Source organism: Mustela erminea, chromosome 11, assembly GCF_009829155.1.
Source record: "Mustela erminea isolate mMusErm1 chromosome 11, mMusErm1.Pri, whole genome shotgun sequence".
NCBI lineage: Eukaryota > Metazoa > Chordata > Mammalia > Carnivora > Mustelidae > Mustela > Mustela erminea.
In genome coordinates, this window is record NC_045624.1 from 22,955,192 (window position 1) to 22,968,582 (window position 13,391).

General features: G+C 40.8%; 1 protein-coding gene across 3 annotated transcripts in view; it reads left to right on the forward strand.

The window, feature by feature from the left end:
- TNPO3 (transportin 3) overlaps positions 1-13,197 on the forward strand; it is an 87,142-nt gene extending 73,945 nt beyond the window's left edge. For 2 of the 3 annotated variants that reach the window (XM_032304142.1, XM_032304143.1), the window contains 3 exons: positions 3,464-3,576; positions 10,392-10,483; positions 12,046-13,197. In XM_032304142.1, coding sequence (XP_032160033.1) covers positions 3,464-3,576; positions 10,392-10,452 — 174 coding nt within the window. In that variant the 3' untranslated portion in view covers positions 10,453-10,483; positions 12,046-13,197. Of the gene's footprint in view, positions 1-3,463; positions 3,577-10,365; positions 10,484-12,045 lie in introns of all 3 variants that reach the window. The other variant, XR_004276707.1, reaches the window with a different exon arrangement.
- The last annotated feature ends 194 nt before the right edge of the window (positions 13,198-13,391 follow it).

Consider the following 13,391-nt stretch of genomic DNA (forward strand, 5'->3'; position numbering starts at 1 on the left):
TTCAGTGATTAGTTTATATTGTTCTAGTGAGCATATGCTTTTACTTGATCTTTGGCTGAAACGAAAGGTGGTCACGTGCAGGGCAGATGCTTGATAAATTTCTACATTTTCTTTGGGTTTATCTTCCAGAATAGCCGCATGAACTTTTAATTGTTGTTGTTGTTTTTTTAAGATATTATTTATTTGAGAGAGAGGGGGCATGAATAGGAAGGGCAGAGGAAGAGGGAGAAAGAATCTCAGACTCCGAGCTGAGTGCAGAGCCCAACATGGCTCAGCCTCACGACCTGAGCCCAACCGAGAGTTGGACGTTTAACTGACTGTGCCACCAGGCACCCCTATTTCTTCTATATCAAACTCGTGAGGCTCCTGTGTGATCTTTGGTTTCGTCAGGTAGTTCTGCAGTTCTTCCATGTAAGCTCAGTGCTTCAGGAATGAATAGTACCTGCAGTTCCCTAGTTGTTCAGCATGTTCTTGTTTCAGTCTAATATGGCTGTATTTTTGTGTTTTTCTAAAGAAAGTACTCAGTGAACCCCTGAGCGCCAACAAGTTTGATTACAAAAGTTCTTGACCTGGGGTTCCTGGGTGGCACTGGTGGGTTAAGGCCTCTGCCTTCTGCTCAGGTCATGATCCCAGGGTCCTGGGATCGAACCCTGCATCGGGCTCTCTGCTCAGCAGGGAACCTGCTTCCTCCTCTCTCTCTCTCTGCCTTCCTCTCTGCCTACTTGTGATCTCTGCCTGTCAAATAAATAAATAATTTTTTAAAAAAAAGTCCTTTACCTGAGAAATAAAATTTCTGTACTGTGACTTTTTTACAAGCATACTTGGTTCCCAGGTGGCAGAAAACTTACGTAAATTTAACTTTATAAAACATTCTTGGGGGGCGCCTGGATGGCTCGGTGGGTTAAAGCCTCTGCTTTCGGCTCAGGTCATGATCTCAGGGTCCTGGGATCAAGCCCCACGTCGGGCTCTCTGCTCAGCAGGGAGCCTGCTTCCTCCTCTCTCTCTGCCTGCCTCTCTGCCTACTTGTGATCTCTGTCTGTCAAATAAATAAATAAAATCTTTTAAAAAAAAAAAATTCTTGGTGCACCTGGGTGACTTAGTCGGTTAAGCAGCTACCTTTGGCTTAGGTTATGATCCTCGGGGTACTGAGATCGAGTCCCATGTGGAGCTCCCTGCTCAGCAGGGGGTGTCTGCTTCTCTCTCTCCCTCTGACCTTCCTCCCGCTTGTTTTCTTCCTCTCTGTCTTTCTCAAATAAGTGGATTAAAAGAAAAAAACTTTAAAAAAATAAAAATATTCTTAATTTGTAAACATAAGGTTAAATGGTAACAGGAAGAAAATTAGAACAGCAGGTTGAGGCAGGAACAGAAACCAGGTATCCATGGGCTTCTAAGTGTTTACTATATAGATAGATACCCACAGAATGGGTGTCAAGCAGTTTAAAGTGATTGTTTTCTATGAACATCAGCTTACAACTGAATTTTTGTAGAGGAACTTTTAAATAAATACGGGTTGTCCATACCCTGTAAACTGATTGAAATTCTAGGGATAGAAGGCTAAAAGAAAATTTGCATTCTTGAGCACTTTCTTAATCATGCCATTTTCAAAAGTGAACACAGGGATTTTTTCAATAGAAGGCATATCAGCTTTGTCACATGACTCGAATATACTATTTAAACCCTTACTTCTGGGGCGCCTGGGTGGCTCAGTGGGTTAAAGCCTCTGCCTTCGGCTCGGGTCATGATCCCAGGGACCTGGGATCGAGCCCTGCATCATGCTCTCTGCTCAGCGGGGAGCCTGCTTCCTCCTCTCTCTGCCTACTTGTGATCTGTCAAATAAATAAAATCTTAAAAATAAATAAATAAATAAACCCTTACTTCTTTGTTGGATACCCATCTGTGGCAAATTTATTCATGTTTTCAACCAGATTTCTGAGATTCCTTTGTGTGCTAGCTGATTAATTTTGCTTTTTAGTTTCATTTCTTAATGTTCTTGTTTGGGGCTACATTGTAGTTAACTCACAGGCTATTTTGGATGCCAAAACTTGTATCAAGTAAGGGTTCTTCCTGAATCTCTTGCCCCTCCTTGTTTGTCTTAGTAGAGTGTTGGCTTCCTTGGGGGGCAACATTTGGAGAATTATGCAGTACTTCTTAAGCATTTATAATGTAATATTTACTTTTGCTCCAGTTTGTTACTATAAATTAACAAAATGGAATATATAATGTAAAACAATTTAGTTGTAAAGGTTATTTTATTGCTGAAAATTACAACCAAAGTGTACACCCTACTTATGAAAGGCATGGAAAATTAGAGCTAGCTCAAAGAAGGAAGGGTTCAACTGAAAGTAAGCCAGAGGAAGTCTCTAGATTTGATTTTTAGTTTGAAGAGGAAGGAATGGGGAGGGAGGGATAGACAGTTTTTGTGCATTTAAAAGGCATAAAGAGACTATGCTTAGATGTAAATAATATTCTTTTACAACATTTTTTGAAAGGATTTATTTGAGAGAGAGAGAGTATGCAAGTCGGGGGAGGGGCAGAGGGAGAAAAAGAGAATCCCAAGCAGACACCCTGTTGAGCATTGGATCCCACAACCCATCAGATCATGACCTTAACCAAAACCAAGAGTGGGATGCTCAACCCACTGAGCCATGCAGGCCCCCCAGTAGTATTCTTTTATTTTTTTTTTTAAAGAGATTTTTAAAATTTATTTTTTTGAGAGCGAGTGGAAGAGCACAGAGGGAGCACGAGAAAGAGAAACAGTGAGCAGAGAGCCCAATTCGGGGCTTGATCCCAGGACCGTGAGATCATGACCCCAGCCGAAGGCAGCAGCTGAACCCACTGAGCCACCCAGGTGCCCCAATAGTATTTTATTAAATAGCAAACCAGAGTGAGCAACAAAATTTTCTGACCCAGAGAACAGACAGGCATCACAAAGGAGCTGACTGCATATGAATATTCTACTGAGAGTTGACCTTAAAATCCTTTTGATCCTCGATTCATACTATATAATTTTATATATATTCTTTGACAAGTTTACTTAACTATATACTTTTTGTTCTTACTCTTTGTGGTACTGAACTTTTGCTCTAGGTTGCCTTTGATCTGTACACTCTATAGAGTTTTCTGGCAGCTGTTTAATTTTTGAAGTATTACAGAAGTTTAATGACAGAAACAGAGCAATAGTCTCATCCAGAAGAGACTTCACTTCTAAGGTAGAGAAGGGCTTGCTGAAATGATGCCTGCCACACCTTTGATGGGAAGTCTAGGTTTACCTTTGTAGACTGTTCCAAACCCCAGAGGGTTGGAAGGCCTAAAGATAGAAGTGCTTTTGTTAATTCCTTTACTTACTTCCAAATCTGGAAGAGCTGATGGTGCTAAGAAAAGCCTGTAGGTTTTGTTATTACTTGTAGGGTCCAGTTGAGTAAGTCCTGCCTTCTCTCAAAACTCTTACTGTTTCTCTGCACAGACTTTCTGTCGATGGTTAGAGAACTCCTTGAAAGGTTTGCCAAAGGAGACAACCGTGGGAGCAGTCACAGTGACACACAAACAACTTACAGATTTCCACAAACAAGTCACTAGGTGAGTGATGGGGGACTTTTCTGGTTTTGTTGCTTTTTTAAATATAAACAGAAATGGGTGTGCAGAAAAAATGTATCTTTGTTTCTAATACCAAATTTACCCAGGAGTATGTTTCTTGGGTGCCTTCATTAATTCACAGTTTGTCTGTTTAGCACTGAATTGCATAACTTGACATTAGAAACCAATCTGAGAGGAAATACCACCATGCTGTATAGGTGTACATCAGTTTTACTGTGCAAATTTATTAACTGGTCTTAATGGGTAAGTGGAAGCGTTATTTCTTCCAAAAGAAAAAGGCATTCATCAGCCTGCTACTCTTCACAGGATCTGTCTTTATCTTTCTGAAGTCTTCTGTTCTCTTCTGTATTCAGGGGTCAGGAACGCAGATGTGAGTAGGTGAAGCATTAGTTGTAAAACATAGATGATGTAAACTGCAGTGAATTGGGAAATTTTCACTGTGCCTAAAGATACTGAAGTTTAATTTCATGCAGGCCAAACAAAATATCTCTCCGAGATGCATTGAGTCCATGAGCTGCTTATTCACAGCTTAGTTAAAATGTTAAGTATACATTAGTATATTTTTTATTGTGAACATAGTTACCATTTTAAGTGTAGCTACATAGTCTTCCTAATAACTGCTTTATAACCAAAAAGGTGTTGCTTAATTTCCATACAGTGCCTCTATTAGTAGACATTTCAGTTATTTTTTTAGTATTATGGGTAATATTAAAACTCTAGCCTTTTCCTTCTTTTGACTGTTTTCCTTAAAATGCAATCACTGACTCAAAGGTTATGAGATTTTTATGGCTATTAAGTGTTAATGGTAGTAAGTTAAAGTGTGTTTTGTAACTGTTTGCTACCTTGCCCTCATATACCTTTATATATATCTAGAATCTCTAGAATTTTGCCTAAATTTTAGGCATTGACTTATATTCATATAGTAGTGGAATGACTTACAGGTCCAAGAATGAATGTTGAGTAAGGTTTGGTAATAGTGAAAAACACTGGAAATACTCTAATTGCTCATTAATAGAAAATGGTTAAATAATTAACAGAGTATAACTAAATGAGTAGGCACTGAAAGAGAAGGAGCAAGAATATAACTGTCATGATACAGAAATATATGTAAGGTATATTATAAATGGAAAAAATAAAAGTATCATATAACCCAACTTGTCCTGATAATTTTTTTTAACTTTCTTACTGTGATAAAATACACATAGAATTTATCATTTTAACTATTCTCAAGTATACTGTTCAGTAGTGTTAAGTATATTCACACTGTTGTGCAATATCCAGAATTTTTTTCATCTTATAAAACTGAAACTATACCCATAAAACAGCAACTCCCCCTTCTCCCATTCCCCAGCAGTCATACTCTACTTTCTGTTTATGAGTGAAATCATACGGTGTTTATCCTTTTGTGACTCTCTGTAATGTTCTCAAGGTTCGTCTGTGCTGTAGCGTATGTCAGAATTTCTTTCCTTTTTAAGGCTGAATAACATTCCACTTTATGTATGTACCACATTATATTTATTCATTCATCTATTGGTGGACATTTGGATTGCTTCTACCTCTTGACTGTTGTAAGTAATGCTGTGCTGTGAACATGGGTATACAAATATCTCTTCAGGACCCTGCATTCAGGGTGCCTATGTGGCTCAGTCAGGTGTCCCAACGTTTGATTTCTACTCAGGTCATGATCTCAGGGTTGTGAGATCAAGCCCGCCATTGGGCTGGCTCTCCTTAAGATTCTCTCCTCTCTGCCCCTCCTCACCTTTAAAAAAAAAAAAGACCTTGTTTTCAGTTCCTTTGGATTGAAAAGAATTTCCAGTAGTGTTCTTTTCCCCACTGAATGGTCTTGGCACCCTTACTAAAAATCATTTTACTGGGGGTCGCCTGGGTGGCTCAGTTGGTTAAGCAGCTGCCTTCTGCTAAGTCATGATCCCAGTATCCTGGGATTGAGTCCCACATCGGGCTCCTTGCTCGGCAGGGAGCCTGCTTCTCCCTCTGCCTGTGCCTGCCATTCTGTCTGCCTGTGCTTGCTCTCTCTTCCGCTCTCTCTCTGACAAATAAATAAAATCTTTAAAAAACAAAAATCATTTTACTGGACCCCTGGATGGCTCAGTGGGTTAGGCCTCTGCCTTCGGCTCAGGTCATGATCTCGGGGTCCTGCGATCGAGGCCCGCATCGGGCTCTCTGCTCAGCGGGGAGCCTGCTTCCCCCTCTTGCTCTGCCTGCCTCTCTGCTTACTTGTGACCTCTCTCTGTCAAATAAATAAAATCTTTAAAAAAAAAAATCATTTTACCATATATGTGAGGGATTGATTTTGGGGCCCTTTGTTCTATTCCACTGATCTCCATGTCTGTCTTTATGTCAGTACCATACTGTTTTGATTACCATGGCTTTGTAATAATTTTGAAATTGGGAAATTTGTTCCTTGTTTAAGATTATTTGGAATATTTGGGGTCTTTTGAGATTCCATATGAATTTTAGGATATATTTTCCTCTTTTCACAAAAAATGTCAGGATTTTTGATAGCAATTACATTGAATCTATTGAGTAGTATTGATGTCCTAACAAAATTAAGTCTTCCAGTCCATGAACAGGAGAGGTCTTTGGTTTTTTTTGGTGTCTTTAATTTCTTTCAGTGTTACATTCGTTTTGATGCTGTTGTAAATGAACCAGCTTGCACTTTTAAAAGCTGTTTTATTATATTTGTTACATATATGCATAGTAAATTTCTGAAGACAACTGGGACCAGGATGGGACTTTCAGTTTTTATTTCATAACTTTCTATAATAGTTTCATTTTTTTCCTAAGCATGTGGTGTACATTTATAATTAAAACCAGACCTAGTTTTTAAAAAGAGGAGAGAGACACCTGAGTGGCTCAGTCCAGTAAGCATCTGACTTCAGCTCAGGTCATGATCTCCCAGTCTCCTCAGCTTCATGCTCAGTGGGGAGACTGCTTGTCCCTTGTCTTCGGCCCCTCCCCCTGGTTGTGCACGTGTGTGCTCTTTCTCTTTTTCTCTCTCGCACATACCCTCTCTCTCAAATAAATAAAATCTTTTAATAAAAGTAAAAGGGCAAAAGTGGGGGGGACAGATTGTAGGTGGTGGTTCAGTAACTGATCATCTTTTCTGAGACTTAATTTCTTAATCTTACTTTCCAAAATGGCTTATTTTCTCATCTCCCAGAGTCTCTTCAATAATTTTCCTAAAGAATTTGTTAAAATTCCAAAGCTATGAGTGCTGTTATTTTGTAGCTTACTAAAAGTGGCTTAACTTCATGTCCCAGAAGCAACTGATTTTTGGCCATAGATCAAGTGACATGCATGACCAAAAAAATGGCATGTGACTACTTTCATGATATATTTTGCTAGAAGGGAATTTCCCCTTCTCTAGGTAGGTGTATATTGAGTGGGATGACTTTACAAAATTATTTTACTTTTTTTTTATGGTGAATCTTCCCAGTAGTAGTATTCCACCTCTAAGCATCTCAGGGAAAAGAGTGTAGTAGCTTCTTTCTGCTTCTGTTCTGTTCTTTTCCATCTAGTATTGGTCAGGATCATATTGGCTGTAATTTCCTTAAAGCAAATGGAAGCCTGGAGAGAACCCTCAAAGAACTAGGTTTAGCGTCATGGATATTGGCATAAATCTTGCTACTTGCTGAACCTTGGCCTATTCATCTGTAAAATAGGGTTAGTACTATCTCTCTTACTCTTAAGTTATTATGAGATATCAAGTGGAAATCTAAAGATTTGGTATGTAGTAGGTGATCAGTGAATGTTAACTTTCTCCTTGGAAAAGAACCTGCTGGAATGTTGTTAATGCATTTGCAAAGCTAGCTGGAGCATGTCTCCTGCCAGCTCTAAGGCAACCACCCACACATTCTAGAATAAGTATCCACCAAACCTGTATTCCCTTATCTGAACTGGTCTATGATGGGTAGAACTGTAGAATAAGTATGAAAAGTCATGGATATTCCCCCATTTAAGGAAAATTAAGTGGCACAGAAAGGAACCCAAATAACGCAAGGCTACAAAAAAAATTCCTGTGATCTTTGCCCTGTGATATTGGGAAATAAGGTGCACCGGCAACCTGGCCTACTTGATCTCCCACTGTGGAACAAGTTTTGCAGCTCCTCCTATAGTAGGCTGTGATGACATGGTGCTGGGAAATGAACAGAAGAGGTAATGTCGAGGTACTAGAGAAAAGCTTTGAGATTGCTCACCTCCTTGTAGTAATTCTCTTTCTCTAGTACGAGTTTTGCTCTTGAACCTTCTGTTCCATGCATGACTCAGTCTCCCTTTTGGTTGTAAGGTCCTGTAATTCCTGTCTCAACGTGCTGCTTTGTTTGCCATTCTAACAGGGAGGGCAAACTGGTTCAGTTTCATTTCAGCAAGTCCAAGCCTGTTTTTCAAATGGTGCTGGTAATTAATTCCCTAACATTTTTCGTTGGTCAACTTGAAGAAAGCTGAGGTTTTTCATTCTGAAACATCATTCTTGCTCTCCAAACACTATTGATTATGACTGGAAGAAATCCTGCCATCATTCCCATTTCTCTGTGTTGATATTTATTCTTCGATTCTTAACACCAGCATGAGAATCTCAAGGTCAGAAGACGTTGAATAAAGGAAGCATTGACTCTAGAGTTAGAAGACAGGTTGGGGTGTCTTCTTGCTCATGTCGTTAGTTAGAGCTCGGTTACTCTGCAATATCCATGAACATCAGGTGAGAAGGGCTGTATTTCTCAGCACACCATTAGGATTATGGAGCTTGAGATGGTCACCATAAATGTATTCAGAAGTATGGCAAAAGGATTGGGGTTGGGGGAATAGAAGCCAGAAAATAGAATCTAGAAAAATAGTGTCCATTTTCTTGTTCTTTTTTTTAGAACTTTTTTTTTTTTTTAAGATTTTATTTATTTGAGAGTGAGAGAGATTGCAAGAGATAGAGTGTGAGCAGGGGAGAGAGGGAGAAACAGACCACCTGCTGAGCAGGGATCCCGATGAGGGGCTCCATCCCAGGACTCTGGAATCATGACCTGAGGCGAAGGCAGAGACACCCAACCAACTGAGCCACCCATGCACCCCAGCAAATGCAGTGAGATGAAATGGGAAATAAATGCCAGAAGGACTGAGGTGGAAAACAGAAAATAGTTGTTTGGTTTTTGGGTTTTTTTAAATCCATTTCTTTGGGCCTAGTGAAGGACACATTAAACATTTGGCTGAGGCTCTGGACACCAGAGTAGTTGCTGACAGGACTGGAACAGAGCTGAGCTGACTCAGGATACCAGCTTACCGCTCTTTCACCCTGGCTCACACAGTTCTCTCTACCTGCATTCTGATTTCGGCACTTTTCCTCCTGTGTCACAAGAGAGGTGAAGAATGGAGTTAAGTCTTCATTGTTACCTCACGTTTAACTATTTCTTACTGTTGTAGTTCCTTATGATAACATGTCACATGGTGGCCTCTCTTGGATAATGTATCTTCTTCCTTTGTGACATTGGAAGCATGAGTGATCTGTGCTCGCCTCCTCATCTGCCTCCTTAATAGTCAGTATTGATTTGGAAATAGACTGAGGGAAGGTATTGGTTGTATTGATGCACGTTAAATTCAGAAGTGGCAGAATTTCCATAAAACCAGGAGACTTTATCATTTTTATTACATTTTTAGGATGGAGAGAGACTGGAGAAAGTTTCTGGGATTCTCTGTTGAATCAAATCCTGGGGTCTGATTCAAGGTTCTTAATGATTTTTCCAGACCTTGTAATAGATAGGGAAATATAGACGTAGGCACTACGGAGAGAGCTCTCCTTTCACCTACTTTTCTGTGGAACCAGTGTTGGCAGTTCCCTCCCCTGGTGTTTAATGTTATGAGAAGGAGAAAGCTCTTTCTTCTAACATTGAATCTTAGGTAATGGGCTGTGGTCCCTGAATTTTTCTGAGCCAGAGAGAGGGCCACAGAAGAATGGGCATATTTGGAAGTTCTTCCTCTTCTGTTTTTAGCTTAGCTTCATGTTCAGTTACCAGAACCTGCTCTGAAGACTGACACAAAAGAACGAAGTGGGCATCAGCTGGCTTCTCCATGACAGTTTCAGACAAAGGAGGCTTTTGAAAAAATAGGGTCAGGTGAATATTGGGCTATTTAAATCCCATTTCAGTGCTTGCCTGAGGACCAAGTCCTGCTTCCTCCCCCCTTTCTACATGCCTTAACCCTTTCCTCCCTCCTCTCCATTCACCTCCCACAGGAGGAAACCCTGAGCAGCCTTTCCAACCAGAATATGGATGACAGAGACTTAGTTGCCGAAATGGGCTTGGTCAACAAAATCTGCCTTTGGAAGAGAATGAGGAACCAGGGTACCTAAGTTAGCTCAGCTCATAGAGTTAAAGTTATTAGCCTTAGGTAGAATATGCTTGCTTTTTTTATTTGGGCCTTCTGGCTTTCTTGTGTTTGTGTCAGGGACTCCCAGTGAAGTGTTGAACTGACTTAATCTTCCAAACACTGTAAGGTAGGTAAACAGATGCGGCAACAAAAGCAGGTTGGTAACTTGCCCAAGAGTGGTAGAGCCAAGATTCAAACCCAAGCAGCTTTTCTCCACAGCTACTCTTTAGAGACCATACAGCTTATAATTATTCTCACATGCAGTAGTTAATATTTGCCTTTTAGTTACAGAAAGATCAGAAACAGTCGAGACAATGAAGAGAGCTTCAAGCAGAGCTAGGATAATTCTCAGTGGATCTCAGTGTTGTGGTTGTTTTCACCGTATTGTATCTTTCTCATCAGGGGCCAACCTACCTTTTTTTTTCTAGTGCTGAGGAATGTAAACAAGTTTGCTGGGCCTTGAGAGACTTCACCAGGTTGTTTCGATAGCTCACACTCCTGCACTGTGCCTGTCACCCAGGTGAGTGGTTACAGTTCCCGGCTTTTTCTCTGGCTGTTCAGAGCGCTTGGGGATGACATAGGTTTTAATGCCCATCATGGGACTTGTACTATAGCTGGTTTGGAAAAGACTTAACAGTTAAACAGTGCTGTTCAGATTAAGAAATGCAGGACCCTGGTTTGCTTGGGCCCAGGCAGCCAGATGATTGTTAGCTGCTTCTGGATACCATCTTCACCCCCGTAGAAAAGTTATTGTAGGAGATCTCAAAAAAAAAAAATTCCTCCTTGTATCCCCTTACTTACACTTTAGGATGGTAAGTGTGTATGTTAATAAACAAGTATTTTTTAACCTGGATACTTTGGCGAAAACAATGCTGACCTAAAGCAGACCATGATTACAGTGACAGTATTCTAAAACTGACCTTTCAGATTTAATGAGCAAAGATGATTATTCTGAACACTTTTACTATCAGAGCACTGAAATGCCAGGTTCTGCCCAAGGCAGGAGATAGAGGAAAGGCTCCTGATCACCAGTTTTTTTCTCCATGTGCTTCCTGACTCCTGGTTCCGCAGCAAAGCAGGAATCTTAGCTGAGGACAGGAAGAACTGGATAGTAGGATGTGGGTGCCAGTTTCTTGACTGAGAGAAGAAAGGCAGCTTTCTTAAGCACCTGCACCCCCTTTAGAGGTCTTGGGCGGAATTTATTCTCCCACGAGGCAGTTCTCAATGTGTAGCTCCTCACTGGTAGTTTCTGTCATTTAATGTGTTAGTGGATGAAGGCCCCTCTTCAGCAGTGTGTCATTCACACCAGAAATTATTTCTAAATTTTCTTCTTTAGTGAGTAGTGATACCATTTGGGATTCTTGAGTTTTGCAGCATCGGTAATAGGTATCATTGGTACACATAGGCTTATTGGTGGACAGCTATGGACACTCATAGCTAACATTTATGGAGCCCTAACTGTGTCAGGTACTGTTCTAAGTACTTGCCTGTATTAACTAAGATAATCCTCAGGTGGTTCTCTGCATTATTACCATTATTAGTTCCATGGTGTAGGGGAATAGAGGTTCCAGGATGTTAAACGATTTGCTTGATGTACAGTCAGTAATTGATAGGCCACAATTCACACACAGGTATTCTGGTGCTAGAGTCCGTCCTTTTAACTACTCTACTTCATACTTTCACGTAGTACCCTTTCATACAGACTAAATCAGTGATTTTTAAACTTTAGATGATAGGCAAAGTCTTCCTTCAGAAAACTTGCCTGAAACCGCAGTATTTAAACGGACTGAAGTAGAGATTTTCTGGTTGGTTTGGGGTGGGCAGCCCAGACCTGCTGGCATACTCTTAACCCCCAACATATTACCCTAGTTTCCTCAGCACACTCAGAGAAGGACTGCAGGCAGTATCATTAGAGCCGTAGTGCTCTTGATTCACAAGTAAATACTCCAACTTTTTTTTTGCTGAGTTCTTACAGCAGAGGACCGAATGAGGTACCTGAGCAAATAAGAAAACTTCTGCCTTGACTTTGAAATTTACTATCTCCTGAAGCATAGTTATTGACTGTCTTCTCTCTTTTGTTAGGAATGTCTTTTTTAATTAGAAGACAGGAAGAAAACAAAAACCAGACTGTGTCCCACAATCAGAAACCTCCACTGTGGCAGAGGGGCCTTCACCGCCACCACGGCGTCCCGCCAGACAGGGAGAGACTCTAGCCTTCCGAGGCCATCCTGAGGAGTTCCTGTTTGGGGGTGTGAGGGAAAATCAGCGCGGTTTAAAAAAAAGATGGCTGCGGCCTGTCCGACGTGGTGGGAGGGGAGCTGGTTTCCTGGTGAACTTGTTTCAAAGGAAAAATAATTTTAAAGAAATAAAAGGAAAAAAAGGAAAACTAAACTAAAAACAGAACTGAAACGTTCACTTGGTAGCAGTGACACGCACACACACACACACGTACCCACACATGCTAACACGCATGTGCACATGAAATAAAAGTACAAATTTTTGTGAAACAGAAACTGTTTACTTAGGGAAAATGGGAATTCAGATGAAATAGCTGCAATTGGAAGAATAGGGTCAGGATCATCTCTTAAGGTTTTCTGTTATTTTTTCCTCTTTTTCTCTCCCGCCCTCCCTTCTGCCCTTTCCCCTCCTCTTTTCACAAAAGTGAGTAGAAATTTCTCCCACTCTCCCAACATTTTTCCCACCTCTAGAGTTGTTCCGACAAGGAGGAGCCTGTTCGTTTTATATCATGGTCACATCAGTAATACTGGGACCTGCCAGGGCCAAAATTCATGCATATTCCCAGCCCTGACCCTATCCAGTCTCTCAGTCCATTTCCAGTCCACATTGGGTTATCATCAGCCTTGGAGAGAAGAGCCAAAATTAGGGTGAGTGGGATATAAATGTATATTCTAAGTTTTAGGGTTTTTTTAAAGATTTTTGTGTTTTTTAGTTAATTTTTCACCCACAGAAATGAGAGAAGACAAAAAAGAGGGGATTATGGGGGAAAGTGTTTACAGGGCTAACTGTATTTTACTAAAAAAAATGTGGAAATTATTTGACTTCGTTGGGGGAGTGAGGCGGGGGAGGGAAGCCCAAACCAGATCGTACTGTTTTAATGGAGTTGCAGCCCTGCACAGGCATTAGATTTGAGGGCACTGTTCTGTCTGGTGTTGTAGCCATCTCAAGAACAAATCAACAGCAACAACAACAAAAAAAAAAAAGAAAAGAAAACAATAAATTTTTAAAATTTAATCAGTGTTTGTTTCTCCTTCCTTTCACTGCCTCAGAGCTCTGAAATGATGGCTAGACAACGTGAGCGAGCAGTCTCAGCCCTTACCTGGGAGACAGCTGCAGATGGAGTTTAGACGGTGGGCCCTGCCCTTGATGCCACGGACCCTTCATATTTCGGGGGAGCGGCTCTTTCTGCA